We start from the raw sequence: 24,819 nt of genomic DNA on the forward strand, positions 1-24,819 counted from the left end.
TCTTTACAAGAGACTGTGTGGACTTTGAAACCATATGATCTGGGTGAAAATCCTGGCATTTACACTTAGAGATCTGTCTTGAGCATGTGACTTAATTTTGTTGTGCCTCAGTTTTCACATCTGTACAATGGGCATCAGAGTCCCTACTTCATAGGCTGTTGCAAGGATTAAATGAGAAAGTAAAGGTTGTGCATCTGAGTGCCTAACATACAGTAAATACTTAGAAAACATGAATCCTCTTTGCCTCTTCTCTTAGTTCAGCAGCAGATCCAGTGTGGCACATACATTATAAATATGGAGTCCTTCCCAACTGTTTTATGTACAATTTCAGTTTTGTTGACTATCTCAAATCAGCAGGAGGTCTTATGTCAGTCAAGCTTCACTTATAATAACCGAGGTAGAAACAGCCCAAATCTCCATTAACGGATGAATGGATAAGCAATTTATGGTTTATACATACAATGGACTATTATTCAGCCATAAAAAGTAGTGATACATATTACAACGTAAATGAACCTCGAAAACATTATGCTAAGTAAAAAAAAAAATCAGAAAAAAAAGTCACATATTGTATGATTCCATTTAAATGAAATATTCAGAATGGAAAAATCCATAGAGAGAAAGAAGACATAGGTAGGTAGTTGCCAGGGGTTGGGGAAGGTGTAGCAGAGAAATTGCTTAATGGGTAAGGGGTTTGAAGTGATGGGAATGTTCTGGAACTAGAGAGAGGTGGGGAGTGTACAACATCGTGAATGTACCGAATGCCACTGAATTGTGTATTTTAAAATGGTTAATTTAATGTGATAGGAATTTTGTCTTGATTTTTTAAAAGTCGTGGGAAGACCAAAGTCATTCCTGCCAAAATTCAAACCCAGTCTAGGATTTACCCAAACTCATAAATTCCCAGTCTACTATACTGCTTTCCCCACTCAGAGTCACTCTCTGGGCCAAGCTCTTGAGGGGACAAGGGTGAGAGTTGGTTGGTTGAGGAGGAGGGGGGAGGAAGAGCCCCGGGGCAGAGGGAAAGCCTTGCAAGGGTGTGAAAACCCTGCTGACTGTTATCCCCAACACCACTGACTTTCTAATTGGTCTCAGCCACATTCTTGATTTCTTTCATGATACATTAATCCCGAGCACCAGACTGGGACCGGCCTGATGTGGCCTCGCTGTGCTACATTAACCTGCTGATTTGAAAGGAGTTCTAAAATATTGGCCAGGAAAGATGCCTGAGACCTCTCTCTGTCCTCTACTCCCACGTCACCCCTACCCCATTCCCACTGCAACACCCAGTGCTGTGAGGGAAGCCTCTCTACCCATGCTGGATGTGAGGGTTTCACGGCAGAGGTATCTGCCCCCATCATGCCCGGATGGGATAATGCCTTATCCCTGCCCTCTGCCACCCCCCCAAAATCCCAGTATCTTACTCAGTGGATCAAGAGTTGCATGTGTAATGGGCAATCCAAAGCTAGTCATGTCATGGAAGAAGGGCCTCAGCTAATGAGCACATGCTTTAGTTGTTTAGGGCCAGGACCAACCAAGAGGGAATCTTTCCCCTGTTGGAAGGTTGAGCTGGGGGTGGAGAAAGTATAAATCCGTACTTGAATCCTGAAAGGTGCCAGCCTGTTAGTCAACTCAGGGTTGATGGCTATCTCTGTCCCTGAACTGTCCGGCACCTAGGAAACCGACACTCATGTCCTCCCCAAATACCCCCATCACATGATGTCACTGTCACCCTAAGCCTCCCCCCTTCCTCCTGCCTCCCCCCTTCATGGAAGGGATGCATCCTCCTTGCATGGAAGGATGCATCAGGCACTTGTTTGCTTTTTCTACTCACAGCTGGAGAGTCTAGTTCACTCAACCAGAGAAAAACAAAGCAGATTACAACCCCACACTTGGAACTAGGGCACACAATTTAAGGATGCACTGGTGTGACCTCGAGAATTAGCGCCTCCTTAAAATTTGTACCCCTGGTACCTCTCTTACCTCCCCCTAGTCTCAGCCCCATTGATCCCCAGCCTCACCTGGTTGAGTAATCTGTGCACAGGGAGAAGATTCAACAGACTCCCACGAACTCAGCTCAAGAGGCTGGTGACTCACACTGGAAGGTCAATTTATTCATTTATAGAGTTGGGTTATTTTAGGCAGCCACAGATTACAGAATGGGGCCAGGGAGAGAGAATACTATAATACTATCAAACCCTCACTGAGATGCTATCAGGTGCCACACGCAATAGAGCAAAGTGCCATATACTCCGTATCTGCATAATCTCTGCAAAAACCCCATGAGCAGATGCATGAGTAGGTTATCCCCACCTGTCAGACGGGGGACCAGGGACTTAGTGAGAATAGGGGGTTTGCATGGGACCCCACAGATACCCACATTGAAGAGTCCGGGTGTGACCAGAGGTGAGCCAGGGATGGAGCCCACCAGAGCCCTGGGGCCAGAGATGCAAAGAGCCTGAGCAGCATGGGGGTGTGGAGGGAGCTTCAGCTCTTCCAGACTGGAGAAGCTAATATGGGAAACAAAGTGCTCATCTCTGCTGACATACATAGTTCCACTATCTGGGAGCTCCAGTGAGTGAATGAAGGGTGGAAGTGTGAGACCTTCGAGCCTTCTGCCCTGGGCCACTCCAAACATTCTCGGAGATCCTCGTAGGCGGTACCTGGGAACATGTGACTTCTCAGCCAGTCTCCCCATATCCCTCACGATCAAGTCCAAACTCCACACAGACTCCCCTATCTCTCTCTGTGCCGTCTTATCTCTCTCCCAGGACCATTCCTCGAAGTTCTAAGGTCCCATTAGGATCCTGGCCTTTGTTCCCTTTTCTTGAAAAGCACCTCCCTCTTCCCCTCCCCTCTCTCTCCAACCCTTTCATGGGTCTGGTGAGGGACAGCTCAAGCTTCACTGCTTATGTTCAGAGATCACCTCCTCTGGGAAGCCTTTCTCTCCCCTGCTTACCCCCCACCTCAGAGGCACTGGGTCCTCCCACCTCCTGGGAATCAACAGAAGGGTGTGCATTTAAGCCTTACCTTGCACCAAGCCATGTGCTGGGTGCTTTCATTATGAATCTCCGTATTTTCCTAAGTGTAGTGTTTATATCCCTGGGGACTCGTGAAGTGTTTCTGACCCAGGTGAACTTCAAACATTTTAATAGCTGCATTTGCTTTCGTGTTCATTAGGAGAACAGAAAAAAAGAAAAGAAAAAAAAAAAGACTCACATCAAACCTAAGGTTTCACAAATACCTCTGCTTACGGTGAAGTAAACGTGGGTGGCAACGTTAATGAACTAATTATAAAGGTTGCGGGGAGACCCCAGACAAACTTTTTCAAGGGAGGGATGCTGAGTCCTGAGGTTTGGGGAAATCTCGTTGAATCCTTACAACAACCCCATGAAAATGGTATCTTCACCTTTCTGAGATAGAAGCACGTGGGTCACAAAGGTTAAATAACTTGCCTCTGGTCACCGCACTTGCAAGGAGGTTGTAGGGTTTGCTCTGGTTCTGGACTGGCTCCTCCTGCCCTAGAGAAGCTCCTGCCCTGATTTGTCTCCCTCTCTGGATGGCTGAAGGGGCTTGGAAGCAGGAACATGCCTTTATCACCTGTGCACCCTGTGCTCGGTGCACCTCCCCGCACAGTAGAATGTACTAAGGTTCTGTGAAAAGAAGAATCTCCTGCCCGTGTGCCTGGCGCATGGTTTGCAAGGCTCTCAGCAGCATTTCACTCACTTTGCCCGACGCTCTTCTGAAGAAGGGCCTATTAGATCCCTTTCCTGCCTCCCAGCTGAGGGCACCACAATCAGAGTCTGGCCTTCCAGCTAGGAGCGTCAGAGAAGGACCAAACTCACCAGGGTGCCACAGAGGCCACCCCGGGGGATTGGAGGGTAGGGTGGGACAGGATGTGGGGAGGGAAGGTGTGTAGAGAGGGAAGGAAGGGTGAAGTGGTCAGATCCTACTCTGCAGACCAAAGGAGGGGGGGGGCTTTAGCCTTGAGCACTTTTTCCCTCTCCAAGCTCAGAGCCCAGCAGGCCAAAGTCACAAGAACATCCTGTCCTTGGTAAGCACAGACAGTCACTGGGGATAAGATAAGATAGGAAGAGCAGAAGACTTGTCCTTGGGCAAGGGGACATTCCTGGGTCAAATCCAGTTTCCCACCTGACACGCTTCCTGGGGTTCATTTGAGTTTTGCTTTTCTTTATTACATTTTCTCGCCCGTGACAAAATAATGTAAGGTCATGGCCAAACAACTGGGAGGAGGGAAAAATATCTAAGTATTTGCAATCTTGATATATTCTCATATGTGACTGTATAATTATAAATATGCAATATAAATAAATATATGACATATATCACTCTGTGTAGTTTTCTTTATCAAGGTTTCTTACCACCCAGAAATGACTAAGATTTGTGTGTGTAGACAGGAGGAAGAGGAGAGGAAGGGAAAGAAGGAGGGAAGGAGGAAGAGACAGTCTGGCAAGTGTGTTAACTTTTGCACTTTGCTGGGGCAGAGATTTTTTTTTAAAAGATGTTATTTATTTATTCATGAGAGACAGAGAGAGAGAGAGGGGCAGAGACACAGGCAGAGGAAGAAGCAGGATCCCTGGGAGCCCAATGCAGGACTCGACCTCAGGACCCCGGGATCACACCCTGAGCCTAAGGCAGACAGACGCTCAACCACTAAGCCACCCAGGTGGGGGCAGAGATCTTATAAATATGATTTGAGGATCCCCTGCATCAGAGTTACTTGGGGAATTTTCTAAAAATGCAGATTCCAGGCCCTCGACCCACTGAACTGCCATCATTGGGATGGGGTCTAGGGTTCCGCACTTGGACAAGTTCTGCAGAGTTGAGAACGTTCCTGGAACAAACAGCCCATGGAAGTCATCCTAGAAATAGAGGGCTGGAGAGGACTGCTTCCTGTGGAGAAGAACTTCCTCACGCTTATGCCAAGGCCCGGCCTGGACACTGTGGTCTTGAAGAAAGAGTTCCACCGTTCTGCACTGCGAGGGGCAAGCATGCCTGCGTTGGCTTGCTAGGCTGCTCATTGATTGGGGGCTTCCCCTATAGACATGTGGGACAGAGCGGGTTGGGAGGTCCCCAGGCCTAGGAGGAGGGAGAAATGATGCGGAGCTGAGATCTGAGAAGTAGCTGGCTGAGCATCAGGGAGGTAGGCCAAGGAAAAAGCTGGACAACAAGGCACGCCAGCTGATCCCATGGGGCCCACCGGCTGGGTCAAGATGAAAGCTTGCTTTCTTGTGTTGTCCATGAAAAGACGTTTTCAAATTTTTAGGAAAGCCTGTGTCCTTAAACATCCTAGTCTTGGTGCTTTGGAAGCATGAAGGAACAGGTAAAGTGGCACCACGGAAGTAAGTACCGTGTGCTGACCAGGAGCTAAGGGCAGGAGACAGAAGGCACAGTTTAGTGCAAGAGAAAGAGGACCCGTCATGGAAGGTGCAAGCACTCCGAGAGATCCTCAGGAGTTGACCGGAGTGAACCAGAGTTCCTGTTACCCTAGACAGAGGGGGTGAGGTTTGGTTTTAGGTTTTTGGTGTTTTTTTCTTTCCCCCAGGTTTTTATTTAAATTCTGGTTAGTTAATATATAATATAATACTAGTTTCAGGAGTAGAATTTACTGATTCATCACTTATGTACAACACCCAGTGCTCCTCATAATCAAGGCCCTCCTTATTCCCCATCACCCATTTAACCTATCCCACCCCCCACCCACCTCCCCTCCAGCAACCCTCAGAGGGTGAGTTTTAAAGAAAATATCTGGGGACGCCTGGGCGGCTCTGTCGGTGAAGCATCTGACTCTTGGTTTCACCTCAGGTCATGATCCCGGGGTCATGAGATCGAACCCCAAGCAGGCTCCAAGCTCCACTTTCCTCCCCCCTCTGCCGCTCCTCCACTTGTGCTCTCGCTCGCTCTCTCTAAAATGAAGAAATAAATCTTTTAAAAATAAGTAAATACAGGAAATGCCTGGAGAATATAGTGACACTTTTGCGTACACACAGACACGGACGCGCACGTGTGTGTGCGCACAGACACAAACGATCTCTTTTTTACCGCCCCCTCCACAGTGATGCCAGGAAACTAGCAGGCAAAAATAAATTGGCCAGAAAGGACTCAGGCTCGCCCTGGGCTGAGACTGCAAGCCCTTGGGAGAAGCTGGGCAGGAGCAGCCCGTCGGCCCCAAAGCCCACCGGCAGGCTGTCTGGGACTGAGGACTTTAACCGGCCTGGAAAACACTATCTCATCTCATGCTGGGCCTCTGCTGGCTTTTACAGCCACCCGATTGCCAGCCGGTTTCAGCTTGACTCACTGCGGAATTTGGACTGCAATATTCTAAGGGACAGTCACAGTCATCTCTGGATGAGCAGAGACATATTCCAGGAAGCAGGATTTCCTAAGAAGTCCTTGGGATGGGTGGCTGTGCTCCTTGGTTTCAATCATTCCCTTTCCCAAAGACCTCTCCACCCGCCACCGAAAACCCACCCCAAGTTCCTACTCCAGCTCTCTCTCCCTAGGGATTCTTTCGTCGTCGTTATTGTTAATCTACCTTTTTGCCTGATTGTAAAATTTAGTTTATGCTAAATTGAAGGTTTAGGAAAGTGTTTTAAAAGTTGCTCACTGTCTCTACTAAAATAATATATAAATAATTTTGATGCTTTAGCTTTTCATATTTCTTCGTAGGTTTATTCCTAGAGAGAGCTAACTAACAGCATTGGTTCTATTGTTATTAGTTTGGTGGGGTTTTTTTTGTGTGTGTGTGTTTTTGTTTGTTTGTTTGTTTGTTTTTGTTGTTTTCATCATTTAGGAGCAGCTAAAACTTCTGGAATAATGGTAAATAATTGTCTGCTTTATTTACCTGAATATTTGTCTTGTTCCTGATTTTAATGGGAGTGCCTTTGCTGTGTCACTTTTTTTTTTTTTTTTTTTTTTAAGATTTATTTAGAGAGAAAGTGCAGGAGAGAGTTCATGGCGGGAGGGGCAGAGGGAGAGAGAGAATCTCAGGCCGACTCTCGGCTGAGCACGGAGCCAACCCTGGGCTCCATCTCACAACCCTGAGACCTTAACCTGGGCCAAAATCAAGAGACAGATGCATAGGTTTGAGCCACTGAGTCGCCCCTGCTGTGCCACTTTTAAATACTATGTTGCTTCTTATTTTGTACCAGTTAGATTTCTGGGTGTTGAGACAGAGGTTCTTTACCGAGAAAAAGAGATCATTTATTTTAAATCAAAGTTTACTACTTAAAAATAGATTAAAAAAATAAAATAATTAAAATAAATCAGAAATGGATATTGCAATTTATCAATTTTTTTTCAAAAATATCTGTCAAGAGGACAGATACTGATGTGAATTTTATGAGTAGATTTTTCATATTAAACCATCCATATATTTCTATGTAACATCACTTGGAATTTCACATACTATTGTGCTTATTTGCTGGAAATTTTTATTTCAATATACATAAGTCAACATCATCTGTATTTTTTCTTTTAAACTTTGTTCTGAATTAGCCTCATAAACTGAATTGTGATGCAATCCATCCCTTCCCTGTCCCTTGTGCTAGAACAAGTTCATTATCATGAGAATTATCTATTCCTTCAAAGTATTTTTTAAAAGACTTTTCTCTTGTAATCAGTCCTAGTATCTTTTCTGAAGGCAATCAACCTTTCTTTCGTGGCTATTGGTTTGTTTAAATTATTATCCATTCCTTGACTCAAGTTTGGTAATTTGCATTTTACTAGAGAATCATATCTTTCATATGGATTTTCAAGCGTGTTGCCGAGTTGCACACAATTTAAAAATTTTCTGTAATTTCCTTCACTACTCAGTATGATATAGAGATTTTAAATGGACAGGACCACAGGGCACCTGGGTGGTGCGGTGGTTCAGGCCTCCAGCTCGTCATTTCGGTTCAGGTCATGATCTCAGGTCTCACAGGATCCAGCCCAGCCAGGGGCATGGAGCTTTCTTAAGACTTTCTCCCTCTGTCCCTCCCCACCCTTCTCCTACACACACTCTCTCTCTTTAAAAAAATAGTAAAATAAAAGAAAATAATGGCAGGACATAGGTCTAGAGGCCCTGGGTTCAATTCAAATCCCCATTTGCCAACTCCCTCCTATGATAAGCTTCATTAAGTAAGTCATTGCTCCTGAAATGCAGAAAATGAAAAATAGAGATAATAGGACTTTGTACTTCACAAGGATGCTGGCGTGGGGGAGGAAAAAAGAATGCTTAGCACAATGCCTAGAACACAGAAGTATTCAGTAAATGTGGGCTGTTTTTAATATATCCAGTATTGGGTATTTGCATTGTTTTCACATTTTTTTCTTTTTTCTTTATTATATAAGCAAAACATTGCCCATTTTGTTTTGTTTTGTTTTGTTTTAATCTAAGACTGTTTACTCCTATTTTATAAGGCAATTTTTTTGTTTGTTGGTTTATCTTTGTATTTCCTTTCTCTGGATTTCCATGAGGCTACTTTGCTCTCCAACTTTTTGAGCTTGCTGCTTAATTCTGTTACTTTCCTTCTTGCTTATTTAACAGTGAAAGCATTTGCTACTTTGAATTTGCTTCTCATTACAGCTTTGGCAGGCCCTACGGTCTTGCTGCGCACTATGCTCCTTACTGCTATGTTTGAAATATCCTGCAGTTGCATTTTGGTTTCATTTTTGACAAAAGAGTTTTTTAGGAGAGAATCCCTGTATGTTCATAGGGTTGAGTCCTTTTGTTGATTGCAGTTGTGTTATTAATATTGCTTAGAGAGTACTCTGAATAATTCGTGTTTTGGAGAATTTACTGAAATTTTCTTTATTGAATAATATATAATAAGTTTCAAAGTGGCCTAAAAGTCCTAGAGAAGTTTTATGTTTATAGGAAAAGGGAATACAGTATTTATGTATTCACGTGACTTTCCTGATAATATCATTCAGACTTTCTATGTCAATGCTATCCAACAGAAGTATACTGTAGATAACACATGTGATTGATGAAAATCTTCTAGTAGCCATGTTAAAAAGCAAAAAAAGTAAGTGAAATTACTTTAATCAGCATATTTATGCAATACCCTATATCCAAAATATCATTTCAATAAGAAGTCAAATATAAAATATATTAATGAAATATTTTACATTTTTGACTAAGTCTTCAATTCAATGTGTCTTTTACATTTACAGCCCTTCTCAATCCAGATGCTAAGTTGTCATCAGGAATACTTGTTCTGTATCAAGATTCCATAACATTTACATTTGAAAAAGTAGATTTACATGCCTATGTTGTTCTCAACATTCTTAGAAAATTTGTCAATACTGAATCAAGTATCATTTTTAAAAATTATATTAAAATTAATTTAAATTAAATATGAGTAAAAATTCAATTTCCCAGCTTCACTAGTAACATTTCAAGTGCTCATCTGCCACATGTAGCTACTCTGTCAGATTGGGCAGGGTAGCTCTATATCCTTACTCATTTTTATCTGCTAGATCTGTCAAATAAAGATGTATTAAAATGTCCAACTACTTTTAAGGAATTATTGTTGGTTTTATTTACATGTGATAATGGTATTTGAGTATTTTTTAATTTTATTGAAGATAATTGACATTTAACATTCTATTAGTTTCAAGTGTGAAATGATCATCACAGTATGTCTGTTAACATTTATCATCATGTATTTTTTAAGGCATTCATTTCTATCTTTTACAAATACATGTTGAAATATTTATGAATAAAATTATGTGATCTTTGAAAACGGTTTCAAACCAATATGGGTAAGGAGAAAGTAGGCTTAGGTATAAAGTGAAAAAATACTGGCTGAGTTGATAATCGTTGAAGCTTAGGTATACAAGTACATAGGAAGTCATTACACTTTCCTAATTTCATAATAGGAAAATTTGAAATTTTTCATAATAAAAAGACAAAAAATTTTAAATTTAGATGAAACCTTTTCCGTTTATGAATTCTTTCTATCAAAATTTCCAGGACAGGGGTGCCTGGATGGCTCAGTTGGTTAAATGTTGACTCTTGATCTTGGCTCTGGTCATGATCTCGGGATGGGGGATGGAGACTCATATTGGGCTCCATACTCAATGGGGAGCCTGCTTAAGATTCTCTTTCTCCCTCTTTCTCTGCCCCTCCCCATACTTGCACCTTCTCTCTCTCTCTCAATAAGTAAATAAAATCTTTTTAAAACTGTTTTTCCAGTATAAGGATGCCTGCATGGAGCAGTTGGTTAAGCATCTGATTCTTGGTTTCTGCTCAGGTCTCAGGGTTGTGAGATGGAGCCCTGAGTTGGACTCCCCACTCAGCAAAGTCTGCTTGAGATTCTCTTTCCCTCTCTCTTTGCCCCTCCTGCTCATGCTCTCTCTCTAAAATGAATAAGTAAATCTTTTAAAAAATTTCCAGCACGTGGCTTTATGTATTTCAATACTATGTTATTTTGTAATTTTTATAATCATAACTGAAAGCTTAAATATGACTACTTCTATATAATCAGAATGCAACTTTTTTTCCCTGCTGATCTCTTAAATTCTTTTTTCAATGGGAAGTTCTTTCTTTGGTTCCTCACAAAAACTCACAATTTTTCTAGTCATGCCTAGGTTAAAAAAAAAAAAAAAAAGGCTTAGGATCACTTTAAGTCACAAATTCAGTGTGGTGGTTAAAAATGGCTACATAGTCGTTGCCATTTTTCCTTTGGAATGCTAGAGTCCATTCCTCTCCCCTTGAATTGAGACCATCCTTGCTTTGCCCAATGGGAATGCTGGAAGGGATGCTGTATAACTCCTGAAGGCAGGCCTTAAGAGACTCCCAGCTTCTTTCCTACTCTTGGTACACTCCCTTTGTTAATCCAGTCACCATGCTCTGTGTAGCCTAAGCTGCGTGGAGAGGCCACATGAAAGAGACTCAAGGCACCCTGTTGACAGCCCCAGCTGAGGGCCCAGCCAGCAGCTGTATGAGTGAGCCATCTTGGACAACATTCAACCATCCATCAGAGTAGAGTATAGTTGTTTCTCAAACACAGTCTTTTTCTCTGCTGCCCCCAGCTACTTTCTTCAGACACAGGTTGGGTAGCACCCTAGCATGTCCCAGTTGCTGCAGAGCACTTCCATCTCATTGTCTGACATTTCCATTGAAGCCATCTCCCTAGACCTGAGTAAAGGAGAAAGCATGCCCGTGTTGGTTTGGATTTCAGACAAACAAGTGAAGCGGTGCAGAGCAGGAGCTAATGGTCACAGCCAACATTCTGTGGCATCAGCCTGGTCCACCACCAGCTGAGCCTGCTTCTGCTCAAACTTCTTGCTCTGTTAAAAAAAAAAAAATCTTCCCTCCACCACATCTAGATGCTTAATACTTCCTTTTTTCTTGAGGAGCAAAAAAGGAAGGTCATAGTAAGATCAAGGAAGGAACAAGATTCCCTTACTGTTTTCAGATAGAATGGTGGGGACAGAGGTAAGATCAACGCACCCAGGGGACACCTGGGTGGCTCAGCTGGTTGAACAACGGACTTTAGCTCAGGTCATGATCCCAGGGCCCTGGGATGGAGCCCCACATCAGGCTTCCTGCTCAGTGGAGAGCCTACTTCTCCCTCTCCCTCTCCCACTTCCCTGCTTGTGCATGCGTACTCTGTCAAATAAATAAAATTTCAAAAAAGATCAAGGCAAGGAAGGCAAACATTTCCCTGAGTGAAGCTTCCCTATTGACTACTTGGTGCAAAAACTTTAGGGGGAAGAAAGATGAGACCTTTCTCCCTCCACCAGTAAATCTCAAGGTTCTCATCTGGTTCCCAAGTGATGTGTGGTGAGAAGATGGTGCTCTTTTCACCTCAGCTCTGGATGTTTGGGGAGTGACTTACTCACTTTGATTTGTGATGTGTCCCACCCATACCTCCCTGAGTGGTGAGGACCAAAACCCAGGGCACCTGTGAGGACAGGGAGTTGGCCTTGAAAGTCCGATACAGGAAGTGATTAATATTCAGCCCATGTTCATCATATGGGATACTACTTGATCCCATACCCTTTATTCCTCATTCCTGGACTGTTCCACCTCCTCTCTCTAAGCTTTATCCTTCCACTTTGACTCTGATTATGTCTAAAACCTGCCCTAAATCTGGAAGTCAGTGAGTCACAAGGCAGCATGGTTCATGGGACAGGACATTGGGCTCTGTCTTTAAATCCTATCATCTGGGACCAGCAGCTAAGTTTTCTGAATCTGCTTCATTAAATGGGAACAAATAACTCCTTCTCTCAAGGCTCTGGTGCCCGTCAATGCGGTGATGTGTGGAAAATAGCTATCAAGAGGTCTCAAGTGCTGTTGGTTGTGGAAGGTAGCCTTCTAAACCCATCTGTGGTGTTAGTGAGGACCCCCAAATTATCCTGCAGTCACAATCTGGGTCTCCCAGTTATCTGATGGGGGAGTCTGGGGGAAGAAATGGAGCATGCTCAGCTTCAGAATGCATAGTGTCCCATTTATTTTGATCAGCTGTGGTAGGTCTCTCAGGGTGGGCTCTCCCCCATGGGGGAGGCCTGCAGCATTCACCTCTGCCTGTGATTGGTGAAGTAAATCAGTTTAATTCAACAGCAGAAGGTTAAGAAGCTTTTTCCCATCCCCGAAGATAGAAAAGCCACATCTTACAATCGGCCTCCTTAGTAAGAAAGTAGCTGGTTGCATTTCCATTAGTTCATCTTCTACGTCTTCTTTTTCAATTGATTCCATATTCCATAAGAGAAGAAAAACTATGACATTGACACCACCAGCTGATCCCAGATCCCCTTTGGATCCTGTGTCATTACATTGAGCTGAACGTGAAGGCATAATTTTACAGCCCCATTCACCCTCTACTCACAGGCTGTACATTAGCCAGTACCTGAGAATGATGGGTTTTTCTGCTAATATGACACACCAATGACATTAAGCTGAAACTAAAAATTAAATAAAACACCCTGGTGGACCTGTAGGTCTGCTCCAACCACTCCAGGCAAGGGGGAGATTTATTGTCTCAAGGAACTAAACCAAAGAAACCGCAGCACAGGTGATAAGGAATGAGGTGCAGGAGAGGCATTAGGCTAATGTAAAAATCTGTGCTTTCAATAGTTGGTTCTGTATTGGTTACCTAGTGCCAATGTAACAACCTCAAAACTTAGCGCCTTAGAGACACCCACCATTTTATTTGCTTCCAAACTGCTCAGCAGTGTGGGATAGGCTTTGGGGGTGGTGAGGATATAAAACTTCCACACGTGCCTGGACCCAAAAATATCAATTCTTTTGTAACTGCTCTCAGATAATTCAAGCAAACTGGTGATCAAAACAATAAAATAGGAACTTGAATAGAAAACAAGCTTTCTATCCTAGCAGAGTGGCACAGCCCAGGTTGATGGACAGCTGTTCTCAAAAGGCAGACAGAACACAAGTCTACATGGGACCAAGAGGATACGGGTTTAAAAAAACAAAAGAAAAAAAAATGAAAAGAAGGAAACCAACCAAAAGGTTGTCAGACACTTTGGATCAATTAGAGAAAAAAAATATTTATGAGTCTGTGACAGCACTGATGAAAAAATTAAAGAAAATGTTTTGCATCATCATAATGTAAATCATATTAATCATAATGTGATGTAAATATTGACTACCACTTTGGGAAATTGGTGGTGTTGGGGGGATGCATCAGATAAATCTCATTTACCAAAAAACAGGTAGATAGATGCATAAGTGAAGTCCCCTAGAGTCTATATATCCAGCCTTTGTAGTAAACCTACCCTGGGCTCAGTATTTACATATGTTACCTCACTTTCCTAAGAAGCATGCATTACTGTCCCATAGTCCAGGAGTTGGTTGACATTGAGGAAGGTTAGCAGTTTTGCTAGTAAATGACATGACACAGCTAGTAGTGGGGCCCAGCTCTCCAGGCAATCCCAGTCCTGAACTTATTATCACCCTATGACACCAGCTCAGCCCTCCACATCTGTTTCAGCTGCCCCTAGAGAGGTGCTACCAATTTATAGTCCTTCTGCACACATTTCTTAATTTAAATAAACTTCTTCCAGGATGCCTGGGTGGCTCAGCAGTTGACCATCTACCTTCAGCTCAGGGCATGATCCTAGAGTTCTGGGACCAGGCCTTGTGTCAGGCTCCCTACAAGGAGCCTACTTCTCCCTCTGCCTGTGTCTCTGTCTCTGTGTGTCTCTCATGAATAAATAAAATCTTAAAAATAAAATAAAATGAATCAACTCTTCCCTAACCCTGGGACTGGCCTGGGGTGGTGGGTACGGCCAGTTTCCTGTGTGATGGCACGCTCACACAGAACCCAACAGAACCCAACAGAACCCAACAGAAAAGTAGCTCATCCTTGGCTGAAATGCTCTGCCACCACGGTCCTGAAAATCTCAATCTTTTAACTTTGTCTTGTTAGTGAAGTCCAGTGGGGCAATGGAGCATGTGTGTGAGCAGAATGGGTAATACCCATGCCCACAGCCCCTTGCCACCCCACTCACGCAGAGCACTGGCAAAGCCCCATGAGTACAGAATTCAAGTAGACCCACAGCGAGCCTAAAGGCGGCAAGACTCAAGGCCAAGTACAAGTGTGTTATGTCTGCAACCGAGTATACTGGGGGTATTGACAGCCCCAGGAGGACATGCTTCCCATTTGAACCAGAACTTTCTTCGAACACAACAAAAGAAATTATGGAGGAGCCCTATCTTACTCCTTTTCACTCGTGTTTGCCACTCACTTAGGCTGGAATGATGACACAGAAGCGTCAGCCCCTTGTGCTTCTTTTCACTGCCTCCTAACTCATCAGTAAGGGATGCTATTGACTGAACGTGCGGATGTCAAGAAGAGAAATAAAAACTGAGCTTTATGCAAAATCCCTGCTATTCTGGCAGGAACAAAATACATGTAGGAGCTACAAAAAGAGTCATGTAATTTCGGCCATCCCACGTGTGAGTTAGAAACTCTTATGTTTACATTAAAATTGGCATCGCACAATATAAAGATGAACCATGAAATTTATGCCAATAATTTAAACTCAAATCTTACTTAGGATAGCACTCCACAACATTTTAAAAGCCCTGAAGGAAGAAAAGGTTTGTATTTAGTGCCTATTATGTCCCTTTCACTGTGCTTCCTGAACAAGGGTCCCCACAAATTACACAGCTGGCCCTGGTGATGGAGAGGTAGGTCGTGATGTTAATTGAGAAAAGAGACCCCACGTTTTCAGGAAACAGATCCACGAAGCCCCGATTTCCCTGTAATTGAAAGCTACACACTCCTTTGAGGTTTGATTGCCTTTTTTTATTTCTCCCTTCCCACAACCAGTAAAAAAAAAAAAAAAAAAAAAAATACAATCAACGCAGTTAGAAGGATCCAATTTTTTTAAAAAACAATCAGTGTGCAAAGAGGGCCACAGCCCTGCCCAGGCTTAACTTACATATTTACAGGGTGTGTGGCATGGGTGCGGCTAGAGGCACATTTAAAGGGCGGTATTACAAAATATACAAAGATGCTTTCTTTATATTTCATAGTAGAACCCGGCCTCATTTCCAAATGAGAGCACTATAAAACACAAATCACACTCCTATTTACCATATAACTTATGAAAAATGCTGTACAGACGTGCGGCTATAAATAGAGTATAAATGGCTCTGTTGGGGAATTGGTATCTACACGGGGTAAGGGTCAGCGGAGGGCTCAGTTTGGTATCCCAACCTGCTAAGATGAAGGATAAGCCAGGATGGGGGAGAGCAGGGCCTTGGAGTGCGGCTGCACTGAACCCCCTCCCGACCCCCCCAAACTCAGTTGAAGCCCCCTCCCTCTCCGGGGCAGACTGGGATTGTTCAGGGTGCGGGAGTAGTGGAGGGAGGAGGTGCAAATACTACAGGCAGCTGGAGAAGGCACAGAGAAGGTATCTGAGGCAAGAAGGAGCACAGTCCTTGGACCCACGGCCACACACGGACCCCTCCTGCTACCTGGTGACCACCATCCTATGGGCCGTTCGGTCATGCCCTGGGTTCTGCCCTTGGAGGAAAGTTTGGATCTCCGCAGGCATGGAGAGAAGGGCAGGAAATCCTATGGGAATGTGCGAGAATGTTTGGAAAGGGTTTCTGGCTTGGCTGGATGAATGCAAGCTGTCCATCAAAAAAGCCAACCCGGACATTGATCTTGCAGAGTGAGGAGGCGGAGACAAGGTACAATTCCTCCATGCTCACATCTTTCCTGGGGTTCAAAGTGGCAGCAGTTGAGGGGACCCACAGGGGCTGCTTATCTTATTCTAAAAGACCCAACAAGGATGATTTTATCTGACGAGAGAGCAGCACTGGGCTCTAGACACAGCGGTCCACTGGCTTCTAAAGTAGCCAAATGAAGAGCCCTCGGCCCCTTCAGCAGATAAACCATCTCCCCCTCCCACTGCTCCCCATGCCCAGCTCTCACCCGCCATGGGCCCTGCTCGGGAACAGGTCTGATAAAACAGACCCCAGAGGTGAGCCGAAGTGCCCTCTGAACCTCTCTTGGTAGCTCAGATGTGGCTCCCACCCTGAAAACTTGGGCACAGCAGGGACGCTTTGATGAGCCACACCTGCCGGGGTGAGGACACCGAACAGGGGTTTGGGGAGATCTGGGAAGAGGGCAAGGCCCACCCCAGTAGTCCTCACCAAGTCTCCAAACAATCACACTCTTTCTCTGGAATGGGTCTGGTCTGGGGCAAGGACTGTGCTCTTGGAGGAAGCAAGTCTTTGGGAAAAGGTGCCTGAGCTCTAGACCCCTAACACACACACTTAATGTGGGCATCTTAGAGAACCTTCCATAAATCCATCCCCTCGGGGCATTTCTCTGGAAGATGATTGGGGTCTAGCAAATGGGTCCTGTGGAGCAACCCCACTGTGGCAGGGGTGGGCGGCGGGATCACCTGTAGCCACGGTGTCTTGTGCTCTCTCTCAGGGTCCCTGTGCCCGCTCCTGCCACAGGAAGGCTGGAGCCCAGGCTGAGCTGACGCCACGGCGCAGGCCCAGGGTGATGGGTGAGCGGTTGACCCTTTCTCAGGAGGGAAGGATCTCTACCAGGCAGAGGTGGGATTCGGGGCCCTGCTCCCTCCCGCCGCGGGGTGGGGGGGTGCCCTACAAGGCCGTGCTGCCTGACATGACCTTGGAGTCCGGGTCGTCCACTGGAGGCTGAGGGGACCCCTCCTGGGCCTCCACGCTCAGGGCCACGTTGTCAAAGGCCTCGGGGCCCTTGCCAGGCGGCGCCCCCTCGTCGTCGTCTTGGCTGCGGCAGCACCCGCTGCAGCGGCAGCACGGGGGACAGCCACACAGCAGGCAGCAGGTGCGGCAGCACAGGCGGCAGCACAGGCAGCAGCGGTTCTGGCAGCAGCCGGCCAGCAGGGAGATGAGGTCGTCCCAGGGCTTGAGGGAGCGCAGCCACAGGGGCAGGAAGCCCCAGTCCCGCAGCTTCCGGGGCAGGATGCGAGGGCAGCGGGACTGCAGGACGCCCAGCAGCCCCAGCAGCAGAGCCACCGCGACCACGGGCGCACCCACGCCCACCAGCACCGGCCAGCCGGCCAGCGACAAGCCGAACACGGCCATCGGGGTCAGGAAGAAAACGAAGACGAGGTAGAAGACGGCGAACCAGCGGTATTCGGCCGAGAGCATGCCCAGGCCCTTGGCCAGGCGGATGGGCAGGCGGGTGAACGGGATGGGGTACCACAGCAGGATGCCCGAGATGTTGAAGAAGAAGTGGCACAGCGCAATCTGAAATGCAAGGGGGGTGGGGGTGAGCGGGTCTGGTGCCTGGTGAGGCCGGGGTGATGGCAGGGGCATCACAAGGCCTCTGGGGCAGCGCCAAGGGCCCGCTGGGCCTTCCCAGGAACTTGCTGTGTGTGCGTGGGTGCAGGTGGGTGCAGGTGGGTGCAGGTGGGTGCAGGTGGGTGCAGGTGGGTGCAGGTGGGTGCAGACGAGTGCAGGTGGGTGGATGTCCGATGGAGGTGACCAGATGAACCACAGCCCAGGCCCCCTGGAGTCCTCCAGGAGTTTGAAATTCACAATGATCAATCTCAAAACCCTAGAAACCTAGGGCTTGACCCAGCTGGTGGGGCCCAAGAAGAGGCTTGCTAGGTAGCTGGGGGTCCCCACGGCCCCATCCGAGGGAGTTCAGGGAGAGGGCTGCACTTGGTACAAATAATGGCAGCAGCAGCTCATCTTAGCACCCACTAGGCTGAGGCAGCTGTTGGAAGCACATGCAACGAGTACCTCAATCCTCCAAAAAATACCCTCAGAGCTGCCAGACCATCATTATCCTCGTTTGATGTTGGTGGTGGTCGAGCCAACTGAGGAAGAGGTGAGGCTCCTTCCCTGCACACGCAGGAGATGGCGGAGGTGGGATTCCAACCCCAGCAGCCTTGGCTCCAGAGGCCACGCACTTTGCCACTTCCTTGGGCCCACCAGGTGCCAGGCATCACACTACGGGCTTTGGACCAGCCTGTCTGGTCGCCAGCCACTGGCCACATGTGGCAACTGAGTGCTGGAGGTGTGACTGGCCTCAAGTGTGCTGCAAGCGCACGATGCACACCAGATTTCAAAGACTTCGTCCAAAAAAAAAAAAGGTGAGACATCTCGCCAATTTTTAAATCAATTACACGTTCAAATGATAATGAGTTAGATCAAATACATTATTAAGATTGATCGTGTTTTACTTTTTGAAAACATGGCTAGGAAAGATTTCAAATGACATGGGTGGCTCAAATTTCTATTCTACACTCGTATATCTATCAGAGAGCATGGCTTTAGGCTGAGTCTCATCAGATCCTTGGAATAATCCTAATGAGATAAGGCTCCCGGGTTGCAGAGAGAATTGATGCTCAAAGGTTAGGTTACCTGTCTAAGGTCGCTTAGTGTGTAAACCCAGGACGGAGTTCAAATGCCAAAGATCTTCTTGCCCAAGTAACCTGGTTGATCCGGGTAGGGCAGGGGACCTGCCCTGAATTTAGAATTCTAAATTCTACGCCCAGAGCACAAGTGACTGCCCAAAATCCAAATAGAGTTCCCCAAGTGGGGGGTGAGGAGATGGGAAGTGGTGTAGTGGCCGCCCCCCACCTCTGTTTAAAACAACCACCAGTGATGGTGGCCTCACAGTTTTGAAGATAGAGAAAACTTGGCTCTTGTTCCAAACCATCTGCTTGTAAGACCACAAATGGGGCTGTCCCCCCACCCCCCCGGGCTCCCACCCACGCAGCCTTTCCTAACCTGCAGGGAGCTCCTCAGAGTATTGCCTGGGCTGGCCAAGGCGGCCAGGATGGCGGTGGTGGTGGTGCCGATGTTGGAGCCCAGTGTGAGTGGATATGCTCTCTCGATGGTGATCACACCAATACCTGGCAGAAAAATACAAAAACTATAGTATCAGCCCCAAGGGATGATGGGAGGTGGTGACAGCCAACTAGACAGGGTAGCCAGAGAGAAACTCACCGATCAGTGGGGTCATAGCAGATGTGAACACGGAGCTGCTCTGCACAATGAAGGTCATGCCTGCCCCCACAAGGATGGCCAGGTAGCCAGTCACCCAGGCAAAGGGAAAGGGAAAGTCTAGGAGACAGAAAGGAAAGGAGATCTGTCACAGACTTTCTAAGGAAGGGCTGGGTTGGAGGCCTAGCTCGCCCCTCCAGAGGACCGGGGTGGGGAGGGGTGCAGTATGGGCTGGGCTAGAGGGTCAGGTTGTATAGAAGCCTCCCCACCCCACACAATAGTCATAAATTACAAATTGGATTTTTAGAATCCTTTCACCTTGCATGTTCAGATGGTGGAACCACGGACCAATACACGCATTCACTGAATTCGGAAGTAGAGATGCTGAACACACATGTCGCGGACTAAGCGTCTCCTCTCAATTCCCATGTTGAAATGCTAACCCCATGTGATTGTATTAGGAAGTAGAGCCTTTGTGAGGTAATTGGTTCATGAGGGTGGAATCCTCCTGACTGGCCTAGTGCCCTTACAGGAGAGAGACCTACTCATTCCATGTGAGGACACAGCAAGGAGGCGGCCATCTGTACATCAGCAAGTGGGACCTCAGAGCCTGACCGTGCTGGCACCCCAATGCCAGACTTCCCAGCCCCCAGGACTGTGACAAGTGTTGCCAGCCTCCGATAATTTGTTATAGAATCAGAACTAGGACACCACCCAATTAAGCACCTTCCTCCCACGGAGCACTCACGGTGCTCTCCCAATGCCGTAAATCCTCCACCTTTCTGAAGGGGCACGGAAGCAAAGGGCAGCAGCTTGGAAGTCCTACACGCTGAGTTCTCGGCAACACCCACACGGGATCAGGCCCTGCACACCCAGCAGGTCCCCACAGTCACCCAGCTCAGCCACATGACAACCTTGGGGACAGCCCTCAGAGGTAGATATTCCTGGCCCTGTTTCATGAAGGTTTCATGGGGAGGCGACATCCTTGGCTTGGCCAGGATGCCATAAGCATCAGGGGCTTCTCCTGGCCACTGGGGTTGTGTTGGCTGCCTCAAGATGGTGATGGGTTATCTAGAACCATGTTTTCTTCCCAAGAGTGGAAGGGAAGTGGGGAGCAGAGAGGGCATCCGTTACCCTTTCTCTAAGGGATTCTGACAGACCCGAAAGACCTGGGCATGGGGAAACCTGCCAGGAAGGAAGGAAGGCCTATCTCATAGATCTCTGGATATGAGCTGGCTCTTTCTCAGGACCTTTCAGATGTGATAGACACTGGTGCCCAGGCTCCACCCAAGACACAAAAAAAGATCTCAAGGGCAAAGGGCATCTTCTTCAGCTTATCAGATCCAAGAGAAAAACTCCACACAGAGGCCATTGCTAGATGAAAATCTAAAAGGAACCTCCCCACCGCCGGGGTGGCCCCAGTGATGCCATGCCCTAGAAAGCCCAGAATTGGGGTGAGGGTGTGCCTACCTGTGTTGATTGTCTTCTTGATGACCACAGCTACTTGTCCCCGGAGCACGGAGCCTAGGAGCTTGACGATTGTGATAAGGCAGCCACAGAGGACCAGCAGGGAGGCCAACAGCAGGATGATGCCAACCGCAAGGTCCGGAAGGGTGGAATTTGCAAAGATGTGCTGGCCTGAAAGGACCAGGGAAAGCCCTTGTTAGAGGCCAGTGGGGCTCTGAGGCCACCGATTGTTCTTCATTCCCCAGCATCATCCTTCTGCTTTACAGTAACAGAATCTGGGTTGTTGGCTCAACATATGGCACCCCAGAACAAAGACCACACTTCCCGGCCTGCTTTGCAGCTGACTGTAACCCTGAGGCCATGTTCTGGCCAATGGGACCTTAGGAGGCTAGAACATGAAGTAAAATCCTTCCAGTTACAGAGCTGGTCGGGGCCTTTTCTTCTACCTCTACGTCTCACGGTGTGTTTTACTCCTGAGAGCGACTGATACCTCGAAGAGCTTGAAGAGCCAAGTGGGGTAGGATGGGGAAGTCAGAGTAGGAGCTATTGCCAGTTGTAAGCCTCATTTTTTAAGAAGTCCTGTGTGGCCCTAGGATTCTAGGGTTTGACTGATGGGTGTATAGCATCTTGAACATGGGAGGTGATAAACTCATTGATGCTGTGAGGTGAGCCACACTTGGAATCTACTGCTCAGAATTAACATGGGCGGCGTGGAGAGGATGAAGGGAAGCAGAGACACACACATGGTTAGAAGAGTTAAGGATGTCTGGACCCATGATTCCCAGGGCAACAGTCCAGCTTCTTAAAGAATCGGAGCATCATGTAGGCTCACTGCCTTGTTCAGTGCTGTGGCTCCAGGGCTTGGAAGGGGGCCTCCCGTACAGCAGGGACTCATGACTTCGGGCTGAATGTATTTGTTCTGTTCTGTGTGGGCCTTACATCTCCTACAGGTCTGGTTGGTATCTCCCTAGAGCCCAAGGGATACACCAAAGCAGACAGAAGGAGCCCTCTGGAATCTGCAGATGAGCTCTAGTGCAGTATGGACCTGCCAGAGGGGTTGGGATTCAAATCCTGGTTCCACCCCTCCTGGTGGGACCCCAGACCTGGCTCGAAACCTTAGTTCCCGCTGCTGTGAAAGTGCACAGTTCATTACTTGGTATGATGTTGGTGCTCAATGAATCTCCGTGCCTTTCTTTCCTTCACTAACTGCATTTCACACTGGCCTTGGGGAGCCCCATTGCCCTCCTAACGAGGCTTTCCGTGGTCTTTTCAGGCCAGCACATCTTTGTGATAAAGGACAACGTCAGCACCCCCTCACCCCCACCCCGACAGCCCAGCCCAGTGGCTGGTGCTCTGCTGAGCTCCACTCACACTTGGCAATGTTCTCCGTATAGGTCACATTCTTGAGAGTCCAGGTGTAGGTACCGTCCGACCAACAGAGACTAGGGGAGGTGCAGTTCTCAGACGAAGGAACGGTGACATTCATTTGAGTCTGGAAGACAAACATCGACACATGGTATAGAGAGTCCACCATCTCCCTGTTGGTGGGGACTGCAGGCAGTGTGGCCAGCAGGGAGGAGACACATGTCAATGCATGTGTCTCTAAAATATGATGCACTGTTGCGACGGGTCCCTCCATTCATGGGAACACAGGGAGCCATAGATAAGCCAAGAGACATGAAAATATCAAGCCAGGAATAACATGTTTTCCAAGGTGCGGGTGGGGCAAGAGGGAATCTGTCCTACTGCATTATCTGTCCATCAAGCATTCAAAGACTTGCTTCCCTAAGGATTCCCAGGGCCAATTTTTACTTCCTCTGACCTCTTATCTGCCCACATTGAATTCAAGGTTTTGCTGAACCCACAGATCCAAGAGTCTGCCCACCCAGCCACATCCTTAGAAACTTACCACGTTGGTAAAAGTCTTGCACCAAATCTTGATCAGACTCTTGTTTTTGGCTGCTTCATCATTCATTGCAATTTCATTGATGACTTTCTTATCCAGCTGAGGAAGACAGACAGGAAAGGGTCAGCAGGTCTCAGCACTGATGTGGGACAGACACATAGGAGGTTCTATGGAAGGGGCTCCAACAACATAAGCCCAGTGGGTTCTGACTTGCTCCGTCTATGCTCCCAGGATGGAGCACTGCACCCAGACATTAGCAGGTGCTTGAGAAATAAGGGAATGGCTGTAGAAACAGTGGGCTGGTAGCTGGGAAACACACAGTAGAAGGTCATCAGGTGACAGCAAAGCCCAGACGGTAAGGGTGATAAAGGGCAAGGTCTAAGCTGACCCACTTTTCAAGGCAACAGCCACAAAACCTTTTAAGATTTATTTCAATAATAGTTCAATCAGCCTGGGGGGCAGGGGGGTATGAGCAGGATAATCCTTTATCAGTGAGCCCATGGGTGCCGAGGTCAGTAGGGGGAATAAAGTGGCCCCAAGCATCCAGAGTCCTGAGTCTTGAGAAGCACTTGCCACCCTCCACTCCGCTCCCACCCCAATAAAGATGACATGCAAAGTCAAGGAAATGAAGAAGGCTGGTTACTCTTCAAGGGCAGGTGCCCTTGAAGTCTTGGCTCCTCTGGCCTTTCTCAGAGGCAACCAGAGAGCAAGCAGTGTTTATAGGCCCTCATCCTTGTCCACCATCTCTCTCCGGTTGGGAGGAGTGGGAGGGGGCAGGGGGGCAGTTAGTTCCTTCCTTCCCTCTCTGAAGGGAGCCGGGCTACCTGGACTATGAGCTTCGTGAAGGGATCGGTGATAACTTTCAGAAGGGCGGGGGCATCTTCTCCGTTCTTGAAGTTGAAGGTCTCCACCACCAGGTTGGTGAGGACCTCCAGGTAATGGGTGGCCGCCTCCAGGGGCAAGAGCACCAACACGGACAGCCAGTTGAAGAAGTCATGGACAGTAGCTCCAGCGAAAGCCCTATAAGAACCCCAGCCGGAGCCAACATTGAGAAGAGTCAGCAAGCAAGTGGGCCCCAGTCCGGGCAGGTCCTTGATGGCACCATCTGCCAGCAAGTCACCTCTCTACGTCCACATCTACACGCTCCAAGCAATGCCCAAGTGGCTGGTACCAATATCCTCATCTGGCTGGCTGACGAGGAAACTGAGGGCCAGCAAGCATAGGGGAAAAGACCCCTGCCTGGGTGCTGGGGCCAGGACCCTGTCTCCCACCGCCCAGCAGAGCCTTTCCCACCCAGCCAGACAGCATTCAGTTCTCTGCTGGGACAGAGGGAAGCAAGCAGGTTGTGGCTGCAGTAATGGGCTCAGGGACCACTGTTTGGAGGTGCTGCCTCAGGACCTCTTCCAAATCATGCACATGGAAGACCACCTTCCTTGGCGGTATCCAAAGCCCTCAACTCTTAACTTCAAGATCTTGGGACTCTGATGAAACCTTTGAACAGCCTGCACATCGAACAAGGCCGATATGCACCACAGTTTCTGACTGAGAAGGGCTGCAGGTTCCCCTGAATTCCATTCTATCTCCAGACTAAGAAACTCCAGACTTTTTTCCTCCATGAAAAAGTTTTCCTTTAAGAAAGATCTCCAGGCTTCCTGGGTGGCTCGGTCGGTGAAGCATCTGCCTTTGACTCAGGTCATAATCCCGGGGTCCTGAGATCGAGTCCCGTGTCGGGCTCCCTGCTTAGCTGGGTACCTGCTTTTTCCTCTGCCTCTGCCCCTTACACCCCCGCCCTTGCTCCAGCTCTTTCAAATATAAAAATCTTAAAAAAAAAAAAAAAAGACATATCTGCATGTCAAAAAAATACCCAAAACCAAAGGGGACATGGACAGAAGCTAATAAACCTGTGGGGGAAATGCTCTAACTTCACTAGGAGTAAAAGATTTATTTACAATTTACTTGTAAGTACAAATCTTTACCTATCGCATCAGCTTATAAATTTAAAAGT

The 24,819-nt window shown here is 47.3% G+C and overlaps 1 protein-coding gene across 2 annotated transcripts in view; it reads right to left on the reverse strand.

Annotated features, from left to right (window-relative positions):
* Positions 1–15,262: 15,262 nt before the first annotated feature.
* Positions 15,263–24,819, reverse strand: part of SLC34A2 (solute carrier family 34 member 2) — a 31,145-nt gene continuing 21,588 nt past the window's right edge. For both annotated transcript variants that reach the window (XM_038533553.1, XM_038533554.1), the window contains exons 7-13: positions 23,639–23,834; positions 22,818–22,913; positions 22,280–22,400; positions 20,912–21,079; positions 19,445–19,561; positions 19,226–19,350; positions 15,263–17,734 (exon numbers count right to left, since the gene is read on the reverse strand). In XM_038533553.1, coding sequence (XP_038389481.1) covers positions 17,105–17,734; positions 19,226–19,350; positions 19,445–19,561; positions 20,912–21,079; positions 22,280–22,400; positions 22,818–22,913; positions 23,639–23,834 — 1,453 coding nt within the window. In that variant the 3' untranslated portion in view covers positions 15,263–17,104. The remainder of the gene's footprint in view (positions 17,735–19,225; positions 19,351–19,444; positions 19,562–20,911; positions 21,080–22,279; positions 22,401–22,817; positions 22,914–23,638; positions 23,835–24,819) is intronic.

This window comes from Canis lupus, chromosome 3, assembly GCF_011100685.1.
Source record: "Canis lupus familiaris isolate Mischka breed German Shepherd chromosome 3, alternate assembly UU_Cfam_GSD_1.0, whole genome shotgun sequence".
Lineage (NCBI taxonomy): Eukaryota > Metazoa > Chordata > Mammalia > Carnivora > Canidae > Canis > Canis lupus.